The 27,910-nt window shown below is 41.5% G+C and overlaps 3 protein-coding genes across 3 annotated transcripts; 2 read left to right on the top strand and 1 right to left on the bottom strand.

Moving 5' to 3' along the window:
• Positions 1 to 1,394: 1,394 nt before the first annotated feature.
• Positions 1,395 to 6,766, top strand: mcm3 (minichromosome maintenance complex component 3). The gene is made up of 17 exons (XM_068342514.1): positions 1,395 to 1,668; positions 1,772 to 1,884; positions 2,195 to 2,403; positions 2,519 to 2,649; positions 2,757 to 2,995; positions 3,075 to 3,183; positions 3,284 to 3,437; positions 3,562 to 3,693; positions 3,780 to 3,988; positions 4,071 to 4,245; positions 4,337 to 4,463; positions 4,569 to 4,719; positions 5,048 to 5,188; positions 5,283 to 5,392; positions 5,489 to 5,562; positions 5,796 to 5,889; positions 5,971 to 6,766. Exons 1-17 carry the CDS (start codon positions 1,594 to 1,596, stop codon positions 6,167 to 6,169), a joined length of 2,442 nt encoding a protein of 813 aa, XP_068198615.1. The 5' UTR covers positions 1,395 to 1,593; the 3' UTR covers positions 6,170 to 6,766.
• A 1,452-nt stretch (positions 6,767 to 8,218) lies between these two features.
• il17a/f3 (interleukin 17a/f3) lies at positions 8,219 to 9,786 on the top strand. The gene is given in 5 exon segments (XM_068343303.1): positions 8,219 to 8,227; positions 8,648 to 8,850; positions 8,950 to 9,020; positions 9,023 to 9,116; positions 9,663 to 9,786. Coding segments are annotated over 5 exon segments (501 nt in total).
• Positions 9,787 to 10,798: 1,012 nt separating this feature from the next.
• stmn4 (stathmin-like 4) lies at positions 10,799 to 19,290 on the bottom strand. The gene is made up of 6 exons (XM_068342555.1): positions 19,178 to 19,290; positions 14,971 to 15,033; positions 14,716 to 14,811; positions 14,321 to 14,526; positions 13,069 to 13,260; positions 10,799 to 12,460 (listed from the first exon to the last, which is right to left on the bottom strand). Exons 2-6 carry the CDS (start codon positions 14,981 to 14,983, stop codon positions 12,401 to 12,403), a joined length of 567 nt encoding a protein of 188 aa, XP_068198656.1. The 5' UTR covers positions 14,984 to 15,033; positions 19,178 to 19,290; the 3' UTR covers positions 10,799 to 12,400.
• Positions 19,291 to 27,910: the final 8,620 nt, after the last annotated feature.

Here is a 27,910-nt window from a genome sequence, read left to right as displayed (position 1 = left end):
GGGGCGAGAGAGACAGAGAGAGAGCGAGACAGAGAGAAGGCGTGGACGGTGATCTAGAAACGCCCTGAAACATGGTTATCGGTCCTTATCGTTATTGATAGTCATCTGATCAGGGATTTGTTTGAATGTTGAAAAGCGACCTGCAGGTTTGCGTCATATTGACTAAAATTATTTAGAATGGTTTGTATAACTGTTCTCAAGAAACAGAATTTTTTTACTCAAGAAATGCGCACTGTGAGTAAAGATCGGAAAAAAACAACCGATGGTTAATACAAGATTGAATCAAAAAAGACTGGAGGACAAGTAAAGGCACTTTATTCGTTTACTAAGAAGAAATACTCCTTGTGGCAAAACATTAATCACACAAATGAAGCGGGAAAAAAATCAACAGACTATTTTTAATTGGCTTTAATGAATGTTAAACATGAATTGCATAAATTATTGTCTTTAAATATTAAGATGTTTTAAATACACAGTCCTATTATCCCGGTGTCCAGAAGAAACAATTTGAATCATTTTTCAATACAGTATTTCAATCACCAACGTGCCACATTTTGTATAGCTAAAATAATATATAGCTTACAAAAGTTTTTCAGTGTTTCTAAACAAGGTGTAAGTAACCTGCAAGCTTTTACTTAATAGAGATACAGGGCCATTGAAGTCCTAATTTAAATTTTTTATCCATTTCCAATTTGATCCAAACACACAAGATGAAGGAACCATTGATTTACAAATGCATGATACTGCATATAACTCTTAAAGACTTTGAAGTAAAAGTTTAATTTTTAAAAATTTTTGTATCTTCTGGACACATCCAAAAAATGGTTATTGGTTACAGATGTTTACCAGATCATGAGGAAAATGCTAGTCATTTACGTCATGAGACTGATTCACATTGATTCGCCGTGATTCACATACCAGTCCACAAGGTGGCGGTGATACGACTAAGAACTGTGTGGCAACCCCCAATTAAGCACAGAAGAAGAAAGTTTACATGGCGGCTAATGCTATCTGTCTGCTGTCGCTGTCTGCTTGCTAATTCGGTGATGTTTGGATTTTAGGATGTGGTGTAAAAGAACAGACGGTTTAAGAACAGTATTGGCGTTAAATACAACAGTCTTACTGCTGTTAAAATAACTATATGCTGTTTCTTAGATATTCCCTGAAAAATGTGTTGTCATATATTTTTCGAATATTAGCGTAGTCACCAGAAATATCAGGCTTCTGACTTGAACAGACCAGAAGTACAATGAACGCCGACCGTGCGCCCCCTATTGGACGGCGCTGGCTATGCAGTTTATTCCTGCATTTTTACTGCACACCACTTCCTGGTCTGTTTTCGCGCGAGTTTTTAAAGGGGCGGGTCATGTGTTGTTACAATCGCTTCTATTGGACGGCTGTGACACTTACCCGCCATCTATGCAGATAACTACTCGCTGAGTTGACCAATGACCTCTTACGTCGTACTTGTGCTCGGCACGTTGTGGCGCGAACATTCTGCAGTTGTGTTGGTCTGACGGCAGCGCTGCGCGTATTCCTTTCAAATCTATTCCACAGTTAAAGCTTTTTAATATTGAAGTATAAGCGATAAAAATGGCAACCGACGTCGTAGATGACCGGGAGATGAGAGAAGCCCAGAGAGATTACCTGGACTTCTTGGACGACGACGTAAGTCTAACTTTCCGTTCTTTTGAACGCTTTGTTGTGGGAATAAATGTTCGCCATGCGGTTGACACAAAATCGACACAGAAACTCTACCCGTTTTCTGCAGCAAGACCAGGGGATTTATCAGAGCAAAGTTCGGGACATGATCAGCGAGAATAAGGCTCGGCTCATCGTCAATATCAACGACCTAAGGAGACGCAACGAGGCCCGGGCTTCCAGGTAAGGAATGGAACCGTACAGTAAATTAAGTTTTTTTTTCCTTTGACAAGCCGAAAGTTTTAAAATATGAATTTCTCAGTAGTATTATTTTCTCTTCTCCAGTCACACACCACAAGTTGAATAGTCTCTAATTTTATTTTATTTTTAAATTAAAGAATAATTTAGCTTGGAGACAGAGAGATTTGATGTTGCATTTGTCAAATGCTTCATCACAATAACAATTAAATAATTAGTAAATGTTGCAGGGGGAGCTAAATGCCACCTTTACCTTCCAATAGTTATTACCCAAATGATTTCTTGTCTGTGTCAGACTGATGAACAATGCCTTTGAGGAGTTGCTGGCTTTCCAGCGAGCTCTGAAGGACCTGGTGGCCTCTGTGGATGCTACCTACGCCAAACAATTCGAGGAGTTCTACATTGGCCTGGAGGGCAGCTTTGGCTCCAAGCACGTCACCCCCCGGACCCTGACTTCTCGCCTGCTGGGTAGCATGGTGTGTGTGGAAGGCATCATCACAAAATGTGAGTTGATCGATGCATTTCTCCTCAACTGATTCGTATAGGAAGTGCCAAAGGAATTAGTATGAAGCTGGTGCTGAAAACATAGATCTCACCTCTCCACCTCATTCTTCTTCAGGTTCTCTGGTGCGTCCCAAAGTGGTGCGCAGCGTCCACTACTGTCCAGCCACCAAGAAGACAATGGAGAGGAAGTACACTGACATGACCTCGCTGGATGCCTTTCCCTCTAGCGCCATCTACCCCACCAAGGTTGCTGGAGGAGTTCTGATGTTTTTACAGTCAAGATACCTAACGACATATTTTGCCACAGGAGCGAGAGACGGTCATCACTTTAGATCTGTTTTCTTTTTCGACAGGATGAGGAGAACAATCCCCTGGAGACAGAGTTCGGTCTGTCCATCTATAAGGACCACCAGACCATCACAGTGCAGGAGATGCCAGAGAAAGCTCCAGCTGGCCAGTTGCCTCGGTCTGTGGACATCATCCTGGACAATGACCTGGTGGACGTGGTCAAACCCGGGGACAGAGTCCAGGTCATTGGGACTTACAGGTGCCTGCCTGGAAAGAAGGGAGGATTCACCTCTGGTACATTCAGGTGAGGACGGATGAAGTGCCTGTTGGAGCTGCTGGGCCCTCAGTTCTTGATTATTAATATTTTCCCCCTTTCTAATCAGGACCATCATGATTGCCTGCCAAGTCAAACAAATGAGTGCGGAAGCAGCTGCCTCCTTCACGGCGGACGACGTGGCCAAAATCAGGAAGTTCCGTCGCGTTCGCTCGAAAGTGAGGCTCCGATCTCTCAACTCGATCAGTTGCTTGAAAACGGCGTCACTTTGCAGCAGAAAGTGAATTTTTTTTTTTTTTTTTTTTTGCTGTTCCACAGGATGTGTTTGATCAGCTGGCCCGCTCCCTGGCTCCGAGTATCCACGGCCACGAGTACATTAAGAAGGCCATCCTATGCATGTTGCTGGGTGGCGTGGAGAAGGTGCTGGAAAACGGATCGCGCATCAGAGGAGACATCAACATTCTGCTCATTGGTAACCAAGTTTTTATATATATATATATATATACAGTGTGTGTGTGTTTATTTGTGTGTGCTGTCAGTAAACTTGTGAAACAGATGGTAGCTAATAATGAGATGTGTCATCATTTCCTTTCCAGGCGATCCTTCTGTGGCGAAGTCCCAGCTGCTGCGGTACGTGCTGCACACGGCGCCCAGGGCCATCCCCACCACAGGGCGGGGCTCGTCTGGGGTGGGTCTGACTGCCGCCGTCACCACCGATCAGGAGACCGGTACGATGCACACTCCCTAAAAGTGCACAAATTCATACGTCGTTGCATCTGATATGATCATCTGATCTTGTACATTTTCTTCCAAGGTGAGCGCCGGCTGGAGGCGGGCGCCATGGTGCTGGCCGACCGTGGAGTGGTCTGCATCGACGAGTTTGACAAGATGTCTGACATGGACCGCACGGCCATCCACGAGGTGATGGAGCAGGGCCGCGTCACCATTGCCAAGGCTGGCATCCACGCCCGACTCAACGCCCGCTGCTCCGTGCTGGCAGCAGCCAACCCCGTCTACGGCAGGGTGAGCAGCTGATCAGTAACGTGCTTGAGCGGTAGGACGCACACATGAGTGAAAACGTCTTTAAAGTCTGCTCTCTTTGCAGTACGATCAATATAAAACCCCCATGGACAACATCGGCCTCCAGGACTCCCTGCTGTCCCGTTTTGACCTGCTGTTCATAGTGTTGGATCAGATGGACCCCGAGCAGGACCGCGAGATCTCCGATCACGTGCTAAGGATGCACCGCTATCGTGACCCCCGTGAGGAGGAGGGAGCAGGTGCTGCAGCAGGACGGCTTCAGGAGGTGTGAGGAGGTGGGGCTTGTTAAATGTCTAAACTCACGCTGTTCTTTTGGTCTGTTTGTTTCAGCCATGGCTCTGGGAGGGACTGTGGACGTCCTGACCACGGAGGATCCTGACGCTGTAGCAGAAGAGCATGAGGAGCTGCAAGTCTATGAGAAACACAACAATCTCCTTCATGGAAGCAGGAAAAAGAAGTACGGACGCAGAATCTACTTTTAGCGTAAAAGAGAAACCATTCACATTTCGGTTTACGGACTTTATGTTCATCCCACTTCTAAACGTGCTTCCTCTTGCCTCAGGGATAAAGTTGTGAGCAAAGAGTTCATGAGGAAGTACATCCACGTAGCCAAGGCTGTGACCCCTGTGCTGACCGAGGAGGCAGCCAATCACATCGCAGAAGAATACTCAAGGCTGAGGAGCCAGGAGCAGATGAGTGCGGATATCGCCAGGGTGAGCAGGAGCACACACCCGGGGTGTTGGTGGTGAACCGACTGAACCACAGTCGGAACTTCTGACAACCTGTAAACTGTGAATTAAAAAAAAAAGAAACCAACTACATGCAGAGAGAGAATTGATAAATGTATGCTGTAGATTTTGAGCGTGTTTTTGTTCATGTAAACACACCAAGTGTGATTGTGTATGTTTTCTTTTCCCTTATTGGTCATGGTTTAGGTTTTACTTTACTTTCATAGTAATGATGAATGAAATTCAACCGTTGTTCTTGTCATCATTTTTTCATCACCTCCCTTTGACTCTGTTCTGCCTCCCCCACCCTCAGACCTCCCCAGTGACTGCCCGGACCCTGGAGACCCTGATCCGTCTTTCCACGGCTCACGCCAAGGCCAGGTTGAGTAAAGCCGTGGAGCTGGAGGACTCGGAGGTGGCCGTGGAGCTCGTCCAATTCGCCTACTTCAAAAAGGTCCGTGCTGTCGCATCTCCTGAAGGAAGTGATGATGGAAAGTCAGCTGAAAGAGTTGTACTGTAACACACGAGGGGCGTGCCGTCCTCTGCAGGTTCTGGAGAAAGAGAAGAAACGGGCGAAACGGGACCGGGACTCCGGTTCCGAGGAGGAAGACGAGGTGGATGTGTCCACTCAGCATTCACAGAGACCTGTGAGGAAGAGGTAGATACACATGCATGCACACACACTTTCTATAAACGTATAAAGGAACAAATATGTGGCGTTTTAATTTCTGTGATTAACCTTTGTGTCCTGCAGGGGGCGCAATGGCTCTCAGGACAGCGAGGCCTACAGCCCGTATGACTTCACTGAGGAGCAGGAGGTCCCTGAGAGTAAGCTTCACTAGAACACACACACACACACACACACACACACACAATTACAGATTTGGCATTTGAGCATCTTTTACATTAGAATCCAAGGAAACCTTGATAACATGACCTAAGATTCTAGAATGCATAACAGTACAGTAACAGTGCTGCACCACAAAAACTTTCCTTTATATTTAGCATCTTGGTGTCTGGGGGGTAATGGAGTTGTCACATTGGTGTGTCTGCTCCTTTAGTCCAAGCTGGCACCCCGAAACCATCCAAACCACAGCAGGAGGAGGCCATGGATGCCACAACGCATGCTGAGGATGTAGAGCTCTCTGCGGAGAGGTGGGCGATTCATTTAATCGGCTTTATGTGAGAAAGGTAAAAAAAAAAAAGTCCTGTCACTGACATCTCTGCTCGTTCCAGGCTGAAGGAGTTCAAGTCCTCCTTGTTCGAGGTGTTCCAGTCTGCTCACGCTCAGTCATTGAAGATGAAGAGCCTGATGCACGACATCAACAAGGCGGGTCAGAACCGCTTCACGGAGCCCGAAGTCCGATCCGCTTTGGCTCGCATGCAGGACGACAACCAGGTCATGGTGGCCGATGACATCATCTTCCTCATCTGATGGCATTCTATACATGGACTCTGATGCAGGGAGGATCAAATGGACAAAACATACGTGTTTTTTTTGGGTTTTTTTGCATGCAGTTTCCGCTTTTCATCTGGACTGGTGTTTGATCTGCAGCTCCACACATGGGTCTTGTTTTGGATTTGGATCCACTTTCATGTAAACCAGTGTAAAAAGCCTGAAACCCTCTGTGAGCTTGTTTGTGTACAATCGCAGTTACAAAGCCTTCCAATGTCTTCAGTGTGCATCAGGACTTCATGTGAAGCTCATTGTAGTCAGATTTGACAAACAAAACCCATTTACTCCAACAGACGTTATAGGCTTAAGGTTGGATTTGTATATAAGTGAAAACACGTTTTGAAATAGTTGTGTATTAAAAAATAAAGTGTAACTTCTTGATCAGATTCTTTTCAGAAACCTCTGTGCTCCACATGTGTCTTTTCTTCTGACCCTGCAGGCTTACATTTGTGCTGTTGTCGTGTTCACTTTTACCCTCTTTTCTGCCTCTTTAAAACGAAACATCTCGTCAAAAGTCTTTTGCGCCTCACAATCAGCAGCTTTATAAATAAATAATCTTGAGCCCAACTGTCGGAGTCGAGCCTAACCTTTGTGAAATGAAGCTGCTGGCGGTTTTACAACAAACAAGACTGTCTGGGTTTTACTGGAACGCGTCACTGCAGGGAAACGGGACCAAGGACATCTTGTAAAATGAAACTGCTAAATAAAAAGAAATTGGAGCTGCTTTTGTTATTTGACTTGATAAATGAAATGGACATTACTTATATTGCATATATAATGAACATACACATGTATAAGGAATATGCAGCTGCCTTTGTAGTTACCCGATCAATATTAATATTGCTGCTTTCCAGATTTCACTATCTAAAGATGCGGATTCTTCTCCTGTGAGCTGGTATAAAAATGTTAAAATGAGAGTGAACCCCAGCGATGTCATTAGATGTATTTTAAGAGCTCCTTTAAGGACTACAGGCAACATTATGCAGCTGTTTCCACATGCATAAATGTTATTGCCTCATCTTCTCGCTACACACTACATTCCCTGTTAGGAGTGTGGTCATTAATTAACATAAATTCCTACAACAGGATTCAGGAGAACAAACAAGGGACAGGCCAACAGGCACAATCCATGGAACTAACAAAATATTAAAACAACAACAACAACAACAACAAAAGATAGGGAGAGTTGGTGACAATCTGCTGGTGAACTGAGGTCTGAGCTGAGCTTAAGTAGGTGGAGGCTCCATATGATGAGAGATGGGAAGCAGGTGGATGTAGGAACAGGGTTAGGAAAAACTGGACCCTCCCCAACCCACCATAATTATAAATCCCGAACCAAAAGATTTTTACAGGCAGTCGAAGCAGCGTTCCATTCTATGTTAACTGTAATGAAAGGCCTTCCTGGTCATCCAGAACAGGACAACCGCTCTCTAAACTCTATTTTATATGTGAGGAACATCCCGTTGTACATCTTCTTGGTGTCGGTTGAGCATTTTTAATCACTTCTCACCCTGAACCGTGCTCCAATTCACAGCCTTCACTCCTTTTCCTGCACTGAGAGGAGATGTTATCACAGGGTCGTCTCTGATGAGAAGCTGTGCTGATGAATTACCAGAACCTGCAATATCAGGTTGAGCACTTGACCTAGATTATTATGTGTGGGATTGTGAACTTGATACTTCTTTACCTTTACACACACACGCACGCATGCACGCACACACACACACACACACACACACACACACACACACACACACACGCGCGCGCGCACACACACACAATTCAAACACTTGAAGTAATGCATGTTGTAATATGCAAACAAAGTGTGAAGATTAAGAAATGCTTTTGGAGATAAAGAAATGCTTACAGTAAAGAGATGAGTCGTCTTGTATATGTGTGTATTTTTAGATCCATGACAGTCATAACAGGAATGAACCACACAATTCACACAGTCTGCCTGGAAATATAGTATATATATATATGTATATACACAGAATCTGTCGACATAGTGTAGGACGGCAGTGCATCATGCAGCAGGTGAGCAGAGAAACCTAAAATCTAACAAATTATATTACTTTTCAAAGAAAACCTTGAAGATTTATGAGATAAATTTTTTTTTTTTAAATTAAAATTAAAATTAAAATTAAATTAAAATTAAAATTAAAAAAAAAAAGTAAATTAAAAATTAAATCGGGGTAAAAGGTTTTGATTTTGTACTACAAATTTCATACTACATATTTGAGTAATGTCAGAACCAAATCTCATGGACCATCCATAAATAAAATATTAGAAATAACTCTCTTTAACCAGTTAAATGATTAAAATTTATGATATGTCTTTGAAATTTGATTTTCACTATTTATTTCATTATATTGGTTTAATTTTTTAAATTCAGTTTGTTGTTTCTCCATTCTCTGCTGTATTTCTTATCTGTCTGGTGGGTGTTCCTGTATTTAGGTACTGAAAGCGTTGCTGGTTCTGGGTCTGGCCTCGTTGCTGCAGGCCACCAGGGGCCAAAGGGCTTCTGTGAGGATGAGACACGGAGGCAGAAGGAGGGACCAGATGATACGGTTGCTTTTGGATTCTTCAGTAATGCCTCAGATCGCCATCAAGACAGATTCAGCCATCGCCAACACGTCTCTGTCACCATGGGCCTACAGGTGAGTCACCGCTGGACGGTGTTTTTCATTTTTTTGCTTTGCAGCAGTTTTCTGTTTTCAACCTTCGAAGCCTTAAATCCACTACATCTGTGTCTACAGAGAATCCACCGTGGAATCTCGGTTGCCCAGGCAGATTTCTCATGCCCACTGTCTGACCTCTGGCTGTCTGACCATGCAGGGGGAAGAAGAGGATGCAGCTCTGGTGGCTCAACCCATCTATTACCAAGTCCTGGTCCTCAACAGGTCAGCCAGCGCAGTCTAAAGCTGTTAACAATGCTGGGTTTTGCCTTTGCTTTTAATACTAAGGATACTAAGTTAATGCTGCAGTGGTAGGTGATGCTAAAAACGGACATGACTTATAATTTGGAGAGCACTTCTCTTCCTCCAGATGATGCAACGATCAGAACAAGAACAGAGAGGTAGAATTTAATGAAAGATGTGGATATTATTTTACCTTCACTGCTCTCCAGGACTTACATGACACCTCGACTCTGACAAATGTTAATAAAAAAATAAAAAAATCAATTAAAAATGAAGAAATTAAATATAAATTATGAGAAAAATAGATGATAAATTTCTGAAGTAATGGGAATCAAAACCAAAATAAATGTTATCCAATTTTATCGTCCATTTCTATATGTAGTAGTTATATTACTGTAATATGATTAACATCCCTTTACTAAAATCAGTGTGAATATGTTACAAACAGATATATTGGCTGTATTGAATTGAATGGAATCCCAAGACCAGCTTAATGCTGTTTTAATGATGGTATGTAATCAATGGTCAGTGATGTTCCCATCTCATACCAGAGTCCACAGGCGGAGCCACACTAACAGAAGAGCGAGGAAGGTGACAACAGGATATGTCTTCCAGCTGGGGACGGAGATCATCCCAGTGGGCTGTACCTGTGTGAGGCCCAGTGTCGTTCCGTAACATTAACACACAGTAACAAACAGTAACACACTCCTCTCTCAGCAAACTGGCACCACCTTATAACTGAATTTGTGTGTGGTGAAAAGGGTCAGCATGTCTCTATGTAAATTGATCTTAGCCAATCAGTTTTAGTTGTTGCATGAACATGTTGATAGCAGTGGTGGCACATGAGAAATACAACAAGTTCCCTTTCTGCCCCCCTGGGGGTAAAAAAATAGTGAATAAAGCTTTTTTTTGATTGGGAAGAACACACAAATCTGATTGGATGTAGGTTGTCAAATAATTCCACATAATGGACATTTTTTATAATTAAATCTATGATAGATTATTCTTATTAATCTTATTCTTATTCAAATTATTATTGAATTAAAATATACTGTATTCATTTTCTCTGAATGATCAAGTCATTACGGTAATTTGGTGTGTTATTGTAATTATAGGATGTATTTTTTATATGTTACAGGAATATTCTTTACTGGTTTGGATGGTTTAAAAATTTTTCCTTTCTTGTATAATTTCTTGTATATGTGATGGTTCTTTTTAAATCATATCTTATAATAAACTTATTCTTATTTCATTAAAATTCCTTTTTATACCCATTGTCTAATCTAACTGTTGTTTAAACCATTTGAAATGTATGAAGTCGGAAAACAAATACAACTGAGTGAGTTGTTTAAAGCTTCATGACTGTATAAATATTCAAATACTTTAATGCAGTAGTGTAAAATATGCACACTTAACCCAGTTACTTCCTGTAAATTGTTCATGTTATATTATGTACTGTGGATGGAGATGTGGGAGTTTACAAAAAAATAATTTCAATAATTTTTTTTAACCCAAATAGTGCAAATACCAACAGTTAAAAAAATATTTTGCAAAGTTTAGTTACATCTGTGACAAATTTTATGTCACACCTTTATATACATTCAAGTGTCATGATACATTTCAAAATCGATTGCTAAATGAGAAATGATGAGAACGACAGCGAAGCGTGAATTCAGTCGAGCTGTTTTTACTGACCATGCCAAACAGATACAACCAATCCAGCCTTGAAGATATACAGCAACACAAAGAGTACAAAGTACAAGTACAAACCCCGCGTTAGGACTCCCCCGTTCTTCTTCTCCTTTCGGCTTTTCCCTTCAGGGGTCGCCACAGCGAACCAGTGTCCTCCATCTAACCCTGTGTTCTACATCGTCTTCTCTCACACCAACTACCTTCATGTCCAGCATCCTTCTACCAATATATTCACTATCTCTCCTCTTACAGTGCAAATATTCCACACAGGTAAATCAAGTCAGTATGACTGAGCAACTCAAGTTATCTTTTTGTTTACTCTTTAGGTCGAGGCTAAACAATAATCTGACAATCAGCATAGTGACACATGCCAAAGCGAAGGGACCACTGCTCAGACTCACATATTTCTAATTCTAAATTCTTGTTGCTTTGATTCGTGTTGTTTCAGCCTACTGTATATTCAAAACCTTTCATGTACGCATATGTGCTTTTGAGTTGTGCTTAATGAAATAAGAGTGCAATCAGTGCTCTAAATCTAAGACTCATATGCATGTGACTGATCTACAACTACACTACAGTAAAAGTTTTTTGCAAACAGCCTGAAAGTGGCAGAAGGCAGCATAGCCTCCTCCCTTTTCAAGTTTTTTTGCTCCCTTTTCTCCCCTGGAACACTGCAGATGGGAGCCTGATGCTTCATTTCATATTCATGAACCATATGACGCACGGATGTCTCCAGACAGACCGAACAACAGTAGAAACAATGAAGAATTAGCATGAAAGTGACGGATTCAGGGGAATCTAGTTTTATTTTTAATTCAGAAACAGCAGAGACTTGTGTGTTATGTTCGGTTTTATATTTTGACTGGTAAATATCCTGCAAATTAAACACTCAAGACAGAAGACTGGGCTTTAACGTATTTTGTAGTGACTATGGTTCCTAAACTACACCTGTCTGTTTTCATTCAAGAACATCACATCTTTTTTCACATTCAGTGAGGTAACAGCTTAGATTGCAGCTCTGTACATCGCAGCTAACACTCTAACCGGAAAGAAACGGTCGTTTTTTGCTGGGTTTCTGTGCAATTTGGTCAAAATTACATGCAGGGTGTTGTAATTCCTGCTGTGACTGTGGAAACTGCAGGAATCACGACTGTGGTCTAAACTGTTACCTCAAACAAGGATGCAGCTTCCCTGACAAACAACAATCCCCATTATTTATTTATCTATCTATTTTTTTAAACATTTGAGCAGTTTATTTTTGTTGGCACCTCAAACTTCCTTTAAAAAAATTCTATTTGAATTTTAACATCAATAGCTGGCATAGCTTTGTACAGCTTTTTCAGAATTATTACAGCAAACACCAAATATGAAAATTCACCCTTTCTTGCCATTGCACTTGCTTTTGAGTTCTTTTTCATCTTGCCTGCCCTGTTTTGATTCCCTTTTATATTCACACACACACACACACACACACACACACACACACACACACACACACACACACACACACACACACACACACACACACACACACACACACACACACACACACACACACACACACAACCTGACTCTCCTCTTCCCCTGTTCCGCTCATCTACCGGCAGGCTTCCTCCTTCATCTCCTTGTTCTTCCTCACTTCTTCAGCGTGTTTGTCCTGCCAGACAAACAGAGACACATCAGTCATCAGCATCTACGAATAGATTAGCATGATGATGAGGGAGATGGCAGCAGGATGAAGCAACAGCAACAGTTTGTGAGATGGCAGGGGAGAACCAACCTCCAATATCCGAATGATGAATTATTCATTAGATCTGAACATGCATGTGAGAAATGTTAAAATAGAAAGCAGAGTTAATGTGGAAGGCTAGCCTCATTTGCACTCATAAGAAAATTCAATTGCAGGCCTCAATGAAACCACTCAGCTGCACTTTCTCACCACGTTGTGTAAGATTAGTACGACTTTCACATGCACATTAATTGCGTACTTGGAAAAATAATAATGTCCTGTTTTGTGGAGTCTTTGTGTGGTAAATGGTACAATTAAATGTAATATCTTATATTTTATATTTTATATCGTGGAAAAAGGTAGAATCGATTTTTTTTTTTATTGTAAGCATTTAAAACACGTTGTCTGATGATCGTGTGTCCCTGTCAAAAAGTGTGCATCAAAGACGCAAGGACGCACGCAAACAAGAACATTGCCTGTAGCACATTTTTCTCTATTAGTGAAGGTTAGATTGAATTGAATCCTAAGGATGTTACCTTCTCCTGCAGCCTCTCAAGCATGGCTGCCAGCAGGGCCTCCCTGTTCTCCTTGTTCACCTCCATCTTCTGCTCAAGCTTTTCCTTGGCGTGTTTGATGAAGTTGTTGTTCTCTTCAAAGGCCTTCTGGATCACCTCACGCTCGTGCTCCCTCTTTTCTGCCAGGTGCTTGAGAAGCTCAGCCTCCTGGCACTGAGGGGAGTTAAAGGACAATGAGGATGAATCATCAGGTCGTTAAACTGCTAACGATAAAAAGGGTATTAGGTGTGACCTTGGTGATTTGAGGCAGAACGAAGGGGTGGGATAAAGGAAAAGCACACCTGTAGCTGTACGCAAACACCTGACACGCTCTATTAACTGACCTGCAGACAAAGCCAGGAAAAGGAAACCCAACACTCCTTTCCTAAGTGCAACAGGAAATGTGTATTGATCACTGATGACAGTTTGAATCGTCATCCCAAAGCCTCTGAGATCGCAGCTTTGAAACTCAAGCATTAATTCATGACATTTTTATAACTTAAGGGTGAAATGAAAAATAAAATATCTTTAACTGTTTGTCATTGAGAACTCAAACTAACGTAAGCAGTGAGACCAGGGGTGCAGGCCCCGCCCCCTTTGTAGGAGGAGTTACAAGTTACATCCTGACTAAATTTTTTACACGTCTATAACATAAAGAGTTTTTTTTTTTTAAGTGGAAGGAATGCAAACACAAGGAATCAAACGCATGTCATTTACAAAACAACATATATCCATGATCTGAAATATTATGAAATATAGTATGAAATATTATGGATATATGAGGAATCTATTTCTAAGAATATGAGTAAATGCTGCTGACCGTTAAAGTATGCAATCAACAAGTGATTGTGATCTGTTGTTCAGACATCTTTTTATGGTTGTAGAACACATTCTCCTCTCACACTTCTTCTTTACCTTCGTCCTCCTCCCCCCACCGTCCTGTCGGCTTGATGAATATGACCCATTGTCGATGTGTCCTTGCATGATTGCCCTCGTACTTTCATGTCCCTCTTTTCATCTTCCCTCTGCTCGTGTTCCCTCCCTTCCTTTCCATCAACTCCCACCCTCCCTCTTTCCTTTTATCTGTTGCCACCCTTTTCTCTCTTGTGTTGATAAATCATGCTGCCCACAAAGGCTGTTGTCAGATGGGTTGACAATGGCTGGATGGGCTACAAATAACCTGGGTTTAGGGTTTCACGTTAGGATTCTCTAACACTGCTTGTAATCTTCTCACCTTCCTCCTCTCCTCGGCAGCCTCTAGCTTCTTCTGGATCTCCTCCAGGGAAGGGTCACGGCGCTGTGGCATGGAAGTGTTCAGGTCTGGGACGCCGTCAAAAGAAGGGGGCTTGAGGATGACCTCAAAAGCTTGGCCTGATGCCCGCTTGTTCAGCTTGATCACCTCCACATCTTTGATGGCGCACCAGCCCAGGTCCACTGCATCTGTGGGGACGGGTTGTTGCTATGTTATTTACAATAAATCACATTAGAAAAGCAGTGTTCCACATCATTAATATATGATTATCATGCATTTTGTTTGTGTGTTTGTGTGTGTGTGTGTGTGTGTGTGTGTGTGTGTGTGTGTGTGTGTGTGTGTGTGTGTGTGTGTGTGTGTGTGCGTGCAGTTGTCACCTTCTGCCTTGTATGCAGGTTTTTCTGCAGTCTGTGGGTTCAGGCAGGAGCAGAATAGAGACACCAGGGGGAGCTCTTTGACCTTCTCTTTATAGGCTGAGGACAACATTTATGGGTGAATGATGTCATTCCCATTTTTACAATCCATTAAAATTACACTTCATGCTTTTCAAGCCCTTTATTTTGAGCTGAATCATGAGCAGTGAATGAGTAGATACAGGAGATTGCAGCTCAGAGGTGTAGAACTGCATTTACCTGCCAAAGTCATCTTCTCGCTGCGTATGTAATTCTCCAGGGATACTGCAGATCCTGCTCAGTCTGTCAAGGAGGGAAGGGCACCAAGAGAAGGAGGAACAGAAGGGAGGGTGGTGAGAAGCAGCCTGAATGGTCATATAATGAATGTGAGAACTTATGTAAGCACCAAAAAATAAAAATATGGGCATAAGAAGAGGTTATTTCTTGCCAAGAAAAGGAGAATTCTGCAAACAGCCAACTAGAGGATAGGCTTAAAGATCCCCTTCAGACATGTGATGTGGTTCTTCAACATGAATGACCTATTAGGTATTTCTTATCCTTGTCCTTTTGTTAAAAATCCAGAAATAATAAAAGAAAAATTGTGTCCTAAATGTTTTCAATACTGTTACAAAAACGATGTCGACAACTTAAATAGTAAAAATGCCAGCATTTATTAGTTCAAAACTAGGATTCAAGAAAATGTTAATAAATATGCAAATTAATCCGTTACGTCAAGGCAGTTTTATCTACATAGAATCAAATCACAACAAAAATGAGATCTAGACCACCACTTTTTTGACAGAGACCCAATGCAGACCAATTGCAGTGCTAATTGTTCAATCAGCACTATTATACCAAAGTAAGATCTGCTGTAGACAAACCAACACAAAGGATATATAACATTTACGCTTGTGTGTTTAGTGTTGCACACATAGCACCTTGCTGAACGTGTCATATTTGCTTTTTATTTGAAAAATGAACCAAAACTGAAAACTCACTCCAGGCTCAATGGAGGTCTATCACAGATGGCAAACAAATATTTCTTTTTCGATCACTAAAAGATACCAAATGCCTTGTGATGTCATAAAAACTCCCGCCTCATATCCAGATTCGATGAGATACATCCCCTCCTGATTGCAGAGGACTCAAAAATGAGAACTCAAACTTTTAGTGTTGAACTCTTCCCAAGTGAAGTAAGAAGTAAAACACATTTGATGTGTTTTTCCTTCCCCCAAGCCCTCCGCAGCAAACCAAAGCCACAACATATGCAGGAGAAGTAGCTTTAAATCTGTGACAAGATGCATGAAATGAAGAAGGACTTTGAAATCACAAAGCAAGCCAACACTCGTGACACCAGTCTGTCTCACCACCTGCTAGAAGGTAAACCAAACCTTCAAATGTTTCTACGGAGCTGTGCTGGGTGTGATCACAGCAAACACATGCTTGTGAGGCCGACTGGAGCCCGGAGCTCACTGGTATTACATTGCATGAAATCCAAGGATAATCCAGTTAAGAATGAATCCAAACAGTGATTGAATCAAACAGAGGCAGCAGAGCGTCAGAAGTCGTGCCTCCCACCATCTGCCATCGCTGCCTGCTCCTGTTCGTCAGATGGGCTCATCAACACTGAATTGATGGACAGCTGCTGTGGTCACTGTCATGTCATACAGGCTTCAAGAACCTTTGAATCAGTAAGACCATTAGAGTTAAAGGATGCAAGTACCCATGTACTTAATCAGTTACTTAAAATACTGCAGCTCAGCATGAATGAGATCTACAATAGGATACTTCATGGCGCTTGTCTCTTACACAGCTAATCTCATCCTCCGATAATCCAGCATCGCCCCACAGTACTAATGAAGATTTAATTGAATTTAATCAATGTCTCATTATGTGGGCACCACAGTAATCAGGTATTGAGGAGAAGAGAATAAGGAGTAGTATCAGAGACCCACTGCACGTTACAACGTCAAAGATCTATCTATCTATCTATCTATCTATCTATCTATCTATCTATCTATCTATCTATCTATCTATCTATCTATCTATCTATCTATCTATCTATCTATCTATCTATCTATCTATCTATCTATCTATCTATCTATCTATCTATCTATCTATCTATCTATCTATCTATCTATCTATCTATCTATCTATCTATTCCTAGTGGAACATACAGGCACAAGGTCACACACTACAAACACATGCATCATACATGACATGACTTTAAACACGGAGCAGTGCATCACATACTAATCAGGGAGTAAAGGTGCACTGAAGGAACACAGACACACACACACACACGCGCACACACACACACACACACACACACACACACACACACACACACACACACACACACACACACACACACAGACACACACGCATGGACACATGCACGCACAAACACACATTTCATTATATGAATCCACCCGATTTCAGATCAATACTTTCTGCGGGAGCGGAGATGCATTTGTTGTGAATAAGCAGAGAGAAAGATTTCCATTAAAACAGACAATGTTTGAGTAACGTTCATGTAAAACATACAAATACATACAGTTTTATTTGGTTATTACTTGTTATTTCAAAAATAATTTTAGAAGTTTTTTCCTAGAATCTCACTGTGTCTGCTGAAGGTAATACAGACTCTAAAAACATGGCTGGTAAATAATCATTCATAAAGTATGATCTTATTTTTCAATTTTAACATACATGGAAACATGATTATTAATGTTTCATTAATATTCATTAGCTGAGTTTAGCATAAAGAGTGGAGGTCTGTCAGAAGGAACACACTCTCAATCAGCATTTCTAAATTGGGCTGATAACTATGTAGTTGTGTAAAATAACAAGCTAATCACTGGAGTGAATCAGGATTAATGTGCAAATTCAGAAACGTTTTTGTGACTTTATTAAAATGTTTTTTTGCCAATAAATTACACATAATCCTGATGGATTACAGTGAATCTGGGCGTGGCTTGGAGGACACATCAAACTTCAAAGTGGATCTCGTTCAAGGGTTGAATCCACAAATTTCTTTTAATTCTTTTATTTTTTTGCCCTTTCAGTTATTTTTTTAATTTAATTTTGCAGACATATTCTTGGAATATGTAGTAATGGTGACAGAATTAAATTCTGGATTTACTGGGTTTGGATTTAGAGGAGTGTTTGTTTTATTCTATTTCCTCACCAGAAGCCAGAGGGTGACCATGTTATTGAAGCATTTGTATTGTTGGTGTTAAGAACAGAAGTTAATTTCATTTAAAAGGACCTTCGGGCCTTGGTGGCAACACTTTAATTACTCTCTGTTTATGGGACCAAATGAGATAAGGTTTTAGAATCTTCATTTTTTAATTAAAAAACAAAATTAATAAACAAAAAAATAATAGATCTCAGTACTTAATATGTTGATACTGTATTCCAAAACATGCACCGGCCGGTTAAAAAAAGAAAAACCTCAGCCCCGAGGTTCCTTTAGCATCCCTGCGTTAAAGGTCTCGCTGTTCTGAGCGTAGCTTTACATCAGAAATGGCAACGGATGCAACATTTTTATTTTGCACATACAATCGACCACACACATACTTTTAGTGCTACATATCAGCTTTAATTGTATATCCAATAGTTTCATTATATTTAGGATCACCCAGAAGATTTAGCTGTAACAGAATTAAACTTCCTGCTAAACGTCACCGGCATTTGTCAAATTCAGCCCTTTAAATCCATCAATATCCTTTTTAGTAGCAATTGTGACCCAGTTGGTTGTGAATTTACTGTGTTGTTCCACCTGTTTTACCTAGGAACTGTTACACACATAATACAAACACAGAGGAGCCTAAAGTAAATAGACACTAAAGGCAAAAATACAATTTAGAACTGTTGTATTGTTATCTCTTTGTATTCTAGTTGTAATATTTGGAAAGTCATATCCTCAGTACTACATGAGTACACACACACACACACACACACACACACACACACACACACACACACACACACACACACACACACACACACACACACACACACACACACACACACACACACACACACACACACACACACACACACACACATACACACACACACACACACACACATTTCTAACATGCTAACATGTACAAACCCACCCACTCCTCCATAGCAGGCACGGAGCCGCATCTGCTCATATGGAAGGTCAGTAATAGATGAGGGGTTACACATCTCACAGTTGGTGCACCGAGTTCTCTCCCTCTTCTCCTCTCTGTCAGCAGGAACTACCGCATCATCACCGTCCTCACACTCACCCTGTTACACCCTGCCACTATTATCCAACAAACACACTCATGTAGGCAGCTTTCATTAGTGCATCACAACTTAATGGCTGTATAGAAAAGAGTGAAGACGTGTGACTGAGCAGGTGTGTGTGTGTGTGTGTGTTTGTGTGTGTGTTGTTGCTATGCTCACTTACCCCCTGTGTCTTTTCTGCTGCTGCTGATGGTCCGCTGACTATGGCTGCCCCTATCTGGATGCACGGATACAGGCGCCGGGTAACAGCATCAGCAACAGCATCAATGCTGCCTCCATGACATCACCTTGGAGACGTCTCATTGGTCCAAGACACTGCCAGCATCCTTATCTCCCAGCCAATGAAAGGCAGGAGGAAGGATGGAGGGGAGGGCTGTCAGTTCTTTGTGTTGTACTGCAGGGTGGGTGGTTTCACTGTTTTATTATATGGAACATGAGTGTGTGTGTGTGTGTGTGTGTGTGTGTGTGTGTGTGTGTGTGTGTGTGTGTGTGTGTGTGTGTGTGTGTGTGTGTGTGTGTGTGTGTGTGTGTGTGAGTGTGTGTAGCAGCGCAGCAGGGGGCCTAACCATTAAGCATGTAGGATGTTAAAATATTTATATTCTTACTGTGGAGACAAGAGACCTTCAAACCTTTGTTATCTGTTGAGATTACAAATAGTGGCACTGTGGTTACACACACACACACACACACACACACACACACACACACACACACACACTCAAAATCTGCTGTTAGTATTTCCCAGTTTAAAACAAATTGTTGGTCCATTACTAAAGAGCAGGTTACATTGCTTACAAATTAGTCCAACACGTATACACAGGTTCAGCTGACTGCTAATGATGTTCTTGTCTGACCTTTGACCTGCAGCACAAAGCAGAAGAAAGTCACAGAGGATGATTAGGAAGAATATAAAACATGCGTCCTTCGAATAGCTTTATTATTTAATTATCGTCTTCCTCCCTGTACTTTTTACGTCATCTCACTGAGTATTTTTATTGCTATCCATATATAGATCCATCCATCCATCCATCCATCCATCCATCCATCCATCCATCATCCATTTTCTTGTAGATGAGACTGCAGCTTATCTGCTTTGTGTTTCCTGGGTTAAACAAAAAAAATAATGAAGTTTTTCCAATAACTTGCACTGAGATCAAGACCATCTAAAGACATTGAAACAATATTTTTTTTAAAAATCAGAATGTTCACCCCTGAAATGTTTACCACTGAAATCCACTTACTCATTCTTCCAAGGAAAACCCATGTATATAAATAATTAAGTGTTGTGCATAAAGGCCAATCAAAATGGACACATAAATTGAACAACTGTAATGATTCACTAATGCTGTAAGGTAATCTTTTTGTGCTTGAGTTGCTGTTGTTTGGCCGTTCCAAGAAACCTAATCAAAGTAATAAAACCTGTTCTGCAGGCACACACTAAACCAGGCTTCTGGGGTCGAGGAACTGTTTCCCATTTTGGTATTCCAGACATCATGAATGTAATTTTACTTTCTTGTAACAGAGTTAAATGGGCAGCGATGATGAGCAAATGTTTCTTCTAGGACTTTCAATGATCAGTAAGCCTTCAGAGCACATCAGATTGATTACATAACAGACTTTGAGTTAACATTTATGAAGCCCATTGAGCTGTAAGCAGCATTTTAGGGCTCTCCAGCTCGTTGTTTTGTTTTTACGATGTACACTTGAACTATTTCAAACCGGCTCTTATCAGCTGTTAAAACTCATTTGTGTGCTGCTGAGCACCAGACAGCAAACAGTCAGTAAGATTGTGACCCATGAATAAAATGAAGTTTTAAGCTTTCCAAACATCCTCAAGGAGATTAAAACAGCTAAATCAGGGTGTACACTAACACACAAATACAAAATGATCAAACACAGCTAGTATATAACAAACAGACAGCTTAAAATATTACTTTAAGTGTTTTATATTTCATTTATTTCAAGTTACGATGCCCTGTTTCTGCTGATGTAATAATAATGTAAAAGAAATTAAAGGTAAGCTAAAATTTAACTTAATTTAAAATAGTAGTTAAAAATGACAAACTGACAAAATAGGGGCTAAAAAATGAGACCTGATGAATGGATGGCTGCATGATGGATGGAGGACAAACCCCGAATGTTTCTGTTGTTGCCGCCCTTTAATCATGTATTCAGCTCACACACCTAACATGATGTCACCACGCTGCTCACATGTACGCAAGATGAAAGGGCTCACAACGAGGTCACATCAGGGTGTGTCCCCCTCTCCTCTCTCTCCTCTCCTCTCCTCTCCTCTCCTCTCCTCTCCTCTGACGGTAAGTAGATGTGTGACTCAAGACATCACAGACATCCTGGAAATGAGATCACCAGGGAAGGAGGGAGAGAGAGAGACAGAGAGAGAGAGAGAGAGAGAGAGAGAGAGAGAGAGAGAGAGAGAGAGAGAGAGAGAGAGAGAGAGAGAGAGAGAGAGAGAGAGAGAGAGAGAGAGAGAGAGAGAGAGAGAGAGAGAGAGAGAGAGAGAGAGAGAGAGAGAGAGAGAGAGAGAGAGAGAGAGAGAGAGAGAGAGAGAGAGAGAGAGAGAGAGAGAGAGAGAGAGAGAGAGAGAGAGAGAGAGGGTGAGGAAGAAGAGGAAATCAGATCAAACGATTATTTCAGGGATTCTGGGAGAACAAAGAGGAAAAATAAGGAGAGATGTGGAATTTGGAGATCTTACAGGAAACACCTGTGGGAGATGTTGGGATGGGTAAAAAAAATCTCTCTGGGGATGGAGAATGGAGAATCACATATTTTAATGTATGAATGTAGCTGATGGGCGGCACGGTGGCGCAGTGGGTAGCTCTGTCACCGCACAGCAAGGCGGGTCTGGGTTCGAGTCCCGCTCTGTGTGGAGTTTGCATGGTCTCCCCGCGTCTGCGTGGGTTCTCTGCGGGTTCTCCGGGTTCCTCCCACCTCCAAAAACATGCGCCTCAGGTTGATTGGCAGTTCCAAGTTGCTTGTAGGTGTGAGTGTGTGTGTGTGTGCATGTTTGTATGTCTCTGTATGGTTCTGTGGTGCACTGGCGTCGCACCCAGAGTTTCCCCACACACGCACACGCACGCGCACACGCACATTTGCATGTGCCTCTAAAAGCATGAATACCTCCCTTAAGACAGTAGCCTAGTCTTAATCTAAAGTCTGACATCATCTCTCAGTCTCAAGATGAGATCATTCCAACATAGAAGCCTTGCTCAGTGTGTGCCTGTGTGTGTGTGTGTGTGTGTGTGTGTGTGTGTGTGTGTGTGTGTGCGTCTTGTTGGTGTCTGCTCTAAAGTCGTTAGATTACAGTTAAATTGCTCTGCAGAGTGATCTAACTGAAGTTGAAGGGCTTTTATTAGCATTGATTTGGACAGGAAAGATCTGGTGTCAGGAGGAAACAACGGATCTACCAACCCCTCAAAAATCATCCTGCTCCAGAACAAAAGGCAAAACCAGCAATTATCTCATGAAGATTCAAAACAATTTGATTATTATCCAGAAGAACCACATGCAAAATGGAAATACAAAAGTGTTCCCACAATAGTTATTTTTGATAAAGTGACTTCCTTTTCTGTGCTGACTGTCTTTTTAAAGCACAGCCTCTCTGGAACACACTGTTACCATGGGGAAACAGAACTGATGAGTACAGTGGGAGCAAAATCACTGAATGGCAAGAAATGTGTGTCTGGAATTGTGTGTAGGTGCACAGTCTCTCTGTGTGTGTTTTGGTTCTCCTCTGGAGCTAGAAAACATTTGAATGTGTATTTTATGTTTGTATCTGCAGATACTGTACATTAATTCTGTCTAACTTGACTTGATTATCTTGAGATGCTGGAGGCTCAAATCCAAGCTGATTTGAGCAACCAAGCTGATTTGTGCCAATTTAGCAACTTTTTTGACTATACCCTAGCTGCAACAAATTTAACTACTTTTAAAATTTAATGGCTTTAACTGTGACTTAATTGTTAATACCCACACATTTCCCCACTAAATGTCCCAACACGCTGTGAAATGTCGTAGTGATGTCTCAGCTACAGTAAGTCAGAAGCACAGGCAAGAGCAGGCAGCATTGACTGCTACTGTTTGCATCAGCATGTATGACTTCAGCTTGTTCAGGCTCAGTGACAAAGCAGCTGGACAGTGAAGATGAAGAGGATTTCCTTGACAATCTATTATTCATCATATTAATGCATGCAGGGACCACACTTTATAGGCCCTTGGTTCTTTAAAGCTGAAACCTTACAGTACATTATACCTACATTATCAAATTATCAATCAAAATATGAAAACACTGTGAGGACATTGACACAAATAAAACAAAACATCTATTATGAGGACAACAAACACGAGGAAATCAACCACAGCAAACCCTGCCAGGGCATCATGCTCCTGTCTGTGATGATTGTCATTCTAATGATGGCGTTGACTTCTAGCCAATCACAGTGTCTTCATAGATACAGTAACATATAGCAGAGCCGTATCAATTACTAGTCTCTACAGTCCCATTGGGATGACCTGACCTCAAGTATGGCTTCCTGCACAGAGTGAATCACATGCTTTAACTCGGTCTCCACTACCAAATCCTCTGAGTGCTGGAGGTCAATGGTGAAATGTTCCAGGTATCTCCTCTTAGGCATGTGCTGCGGTTGTTTTATTGACCTGTTCCCTTGATGCACTCCATAAGCCAAGCACACGCTAAAGTGTGAGTCCGTGTGCACACGCAAACAAAAACACACGCCCCCATGCAGTTCGGGTCAGAGGTGTAAAACGAGAGGTTTTTCTGCGATGGGACGGCACGACATTTATGAGCCTCGTGTGATGGATGTGATGTATGGGCCAGCGTGGATGACGCATTCCTCAAAGACAATGTTGATTTAGTGGTCTGCTGTGAACAAGACCAACACCAGCCAGTCGCTTCAACTGGGATCTGATTGACAAACTGGTTGTTGTGTTGTAAATAATAACAGGAATACAATATGGATTCAATGTTCATGTGAAGGCGAATGAAGTTTAGATGGAGATGGTGGTCCAGAACGTGTCCTTAGAATGATGGGCCTGCACTGATGGTGGTTTCTTCTTCATCTGTTCAGCACAAATTCTAATCTGGGTCTGTATATAGTTTGTATTTTTTAGGGGGTCCTTCATATTTGATATGTTTTATTTTAATGAAATGTTCTTCATTCTATTCAAGAATTGTATCTAATAACTACGGCCTTAATTCCATATGCAATAAAACACTTCAACACAAAACTATAATCAAGACTTGTTATGTGCCTTATATTGTACTTAATTATTTCACAATTAATTTCTTTACTTTCAGACACTATAATATCACTCTTTTAACATGATATCTAACTGATGCTGTTAATGACGCTGTATCTTCGTCAGCCTTTCCTGGATTCACCTGAAGCCAGACTCCGGTACTCTGTCACCCTCTGCTGCCTGGAAAATGGATGACTCCAGTTTCTACTGGATTACTGCACCATAGCTGCAATGATCTGAACCCCCCCACCTCCACCCCACCCCGACTGTAACAGCATAGCATCCACTGCAGGATGGAAGAATGATCATTACCAATCGTGGTGTCATCACAGCAGCATTGACAAGAATTTGTCTAACACGTACACCAGTAGCTGCTGTACCAATGTAAGTTGGTTTCCAGTAAAGCAGGAGTGTGTTGCAGTATGCAGACAGAGGAAAGTTCTGAAGAGCTTAAAGGCCTTTGCATTCCCAATTTATGGGCTAAAGTTTTAAATTTGCTGATGCATTCGGTTACATCTGCAGGAGATTCACATGAAATGGCTTTGAATTCTCTGAATCCTGGAAATGGTTCCAGCCTGAGGCACAAAATTACTCTTGACAGTTTAGAAAAAGCTGTGTTCCATTGGAGTACCTGTAGCTAATAAATGCTGGCCTCGGACATTTTATTATGGAATGTAAAAAATCTGATGCATTCAGTCTTCTTTGAGTGCTTTTGATTCACTAGGGGGGATGTAAAAATAATTATCATCAACACACAAGTTGTTAAATTAAATCAGGTCAAATGCTCTCTGATTTGACACACACACTCACACACACACACACACACACACACACACACACACACACACACACACACACACACACACACACACACACACACACACACACACACACACACACAAACACACACACACACCTGCATGAGACTGACTACTCTGGAGAGAGCTGCTTTCCATTTAAGATTAATATGGAGAGAATTTGAGAGAGGTGACCCACTTACCTTGCAACATCAGTTAAGCATCAAATCCATCAAATCCATATGGGCACCGTATGTATTCAGGCTCTTCAATACCAAATGTAAATATATATTAGCCATAGAAGCAAAGCTGATGAAGTATTGCGCTTCCCTCACCTGTAGTTTGTAGTTTTGCTGTAGTTTTACATCAAATATCACAACATGTTGCGCAAAAACCTCTGCGGAGGGAACAGATAGATGTACGTATTCAAATCCACCTCCAAAAACACAAATCTGGATGGGCTAAAAATCGGATAAAGGCAACTAGTCTGAACAAGGCCTTGAAGACACACACACACACACACACACACACACACACACACAAACACACATAACACTAACAAACACTTACAGACACACACACAAAAACCGATAGGGGGAACACAAGTACAACAAAGGAAGTAAACTGAGAGACACAGATAAATGGTTAACGTCTGAGGCGTTAAATGTTCCTCCAATAGTTTTCATATAATATAAAAGACTTTTCCACTGAAACATATTGTGTATTGTGGATAATCCACATTCCAAAGCAAAATTCCCCAAAGTGACTTTCTTCAAGAAACAAAACTAAGGCAGAGACTGGGCTGAACTTCCAGCAGTGACGCTGACACAATATAACCCAGCTGGTTTAGAACGTCTGCTGTTTACTGCTGGGAAGCTCGTGGTAGCATTCAACGGATTTATCACAGCTTTTAAACTGAGCACAGCAGCTGCACACTGGAAACACCAAATCAGAGAAGTTACAGGCTGTAAAAGAGAAACAATGAGCTGAAAGACTGTAAAACCTTTGTTAGAGCTGAGGGGAGCTGACAGGTTACCAAGGAATCTCTATGACGTTCTTGTGTAATGTGATAAAATAACGCCGTACAATAATCTAACTAGAACAGCTTTAACATAATGAAATAATAAAGAAAACACGCTGTCATTGATAAGCCGCTGCTATTTGAGGGGCTCTCAGCAGTGGGAGGGGCCTGTGTGTGTTTAAGTTCAGCTACATGTGTATTGTTAGATAATCAATGAGGTTAATCAGTCAGAAAGGGGGACAGCACTCCAGTCTGTCTTTCTCTGTGTGTGTGATGAGTGTCTGCTGAGGTCCTCCAGAGGTTGTGATGTGTTTTTAAAGATGTCTGGCGAGCAGAGTGACGACAGGCAAACAGACGGACGCCTCCCCGCCGAGATTGTGACACTTATCTTTGTTCTCTGCTCCTGCAGCAAAAGACGAGCGAGCAGCACATGATCTCACAGCAGCAGGGGAGGACAAAGTGGATAAAAAGATGGAGGGAAAAGACAGACTAGTTAAATCACAGAGAAGGAGAAGCAGATCAGAAACAGGGGACGGAAACGCCAAACACGCATACATACATATACATGCACACTAATAAATACACCAAACTACTTGTCCCCCCTCCTGTTTAATAAACGACTTCCTCTACTGTAACAAAGGCATATTTGAAGTCACCGTCCGCATTTAGAAGCAAGTCCAGGTGGTGACCCACTGAACAAACAAAAAGTCAGGGTCATGCCGGCCTGACCTTTGACCCTGTGGGCAAATAGGCTTAACATTTCCTCCAGAGGATGCAGAGGAGTCTTTTCTTCTTGAAACTGTGCATGTGTTTTTGGGGGCTGTTGTCAAGGCTCATTTAACAAAATTTACTCTCCATTTACGGCTACTGTTAACCTCTTACCGAGTGTCTGTGGGGGGATGATGGAGCTGAACCTCAGCTGTGAGTTCACTCTCCAAACAGTCACTGGAGAGACAAGGGAATGTGGGGATTCTGGGGTACTTAAAATCAATGGTTATATATCTTTATTACTGTCTGGTCTCCGGTTTACCAATTAAATAGTCACATATTATATAAATTGTCAATAATGAGCATATATTTGGGATGAATTGTCGTTTTTTTTTATTAAGAACAGTATTGGTTGAAACTATTTGAACCACCGGATGTAGATTACTCACTTCTTGTAATCCTTCATTTGCCAGGTTCACTCTAATTTCTAATTTCTCTTCTGTCTCCATATTACCTTCCCCAAATGTCCCAAAACCCTGGTTGCAAGAAAAGCAGCTGGTACCATTTCTTTTGCTAGAATTTCAACATTTTAATGTCAGAAATCTGCATTCAAAGGTTTAATGTCACCCAACACAAATTTGATTAGACTCAAGAGTATTTTATTCCCCTTGTAACTTGCGTATCTGTTAGACTTTTGTCACACTCTAGTGATACTGTGGAATTTGCTGGCAGAAGACCAGCTATACTGTATAAACACATTTTTACAGTATAGCTGTGACATGTCTTTTTTGTTTCTTGACTATGATAGAGTTCTACTTCTCTAAGTATTTGAGTCTGACTGACTAAATGTAGTCACCCAGCAGTGATGATAATTTCAATAAGCTGCCTGTCTGGATGGCGCTGTGGCTGAGACAACAGGTAAGGTGCTAGAAAATTTATTTTACTGACAGGTATGAGATGTTAATAGTATGAAGTTGTCTGTGGGTGTTCTAAAGTTTTTTTCATTTCTGGTCTGGTTGAATGCAAAAGAAAAAAAATATAAATATGTAAATGCAATATTAAAGTCAGAGCAAAACGGAGACAGTAGGTTAGA

Source organism: Antennarius striatus, chromosome 19 (genome assembly GCF_040054535.1).
Source record: "Antennarius striatus isolate MH-2024 chromosome 19, ASM4005453v1, whole genome shotgun sequence".
Classification (NCBI taxonomy): domain Eukaryota; kingdom Metazoa; phylum Chordata; class Actinopteri; order Lophiiformes; family Antennariidae; genus Antennarius; species Antennarius striatus.
This window is presented reverse-complemented; position numbering and strand designations above follow the sequence as displayed.

Bases quoted from the DNA above. Each gene is read 5' to 3' on its own strand.
- mcm3 (XM_068342514.1), top strand. From the start codon at position 1,594: ATGGCAACCGACGTCGTAGATGACCGGGAGATGAGAGAAGCCCAGAGA. The intron at 2,650-2,756 runs GTTGCTGGAGGA...CTTTTTCGACAG, and splicing joins GCGCCATCTACCCCACCAAG to GATGAGGAGAACAATCCCCT. The intron at 5,890-5,970 runs GTGGGCGATTCA...TGCTCGTTCCAG, and splicing joins GTAGAGCTCTCTGCGGAGAG to GCTGAAGGAGTTCAAGTCCT.
- stmn4 (XM_068342555.1), bottom strand. The intron at 14,527-14,715 runs GTGACAACTGCA...CCGTCCCCACAG, and splicing joins ACCTGCATACAAGGCAGAAG to ATGCAGTGGACCTGGGCTGG. The intron at 12,461-13,068 runs GTAACATCCTTA...TTTGTCTGGCAG, and splicing joins TTGAGAGGCTGCAGGAGAAG to GACAAACACGCTGAAGAAGT.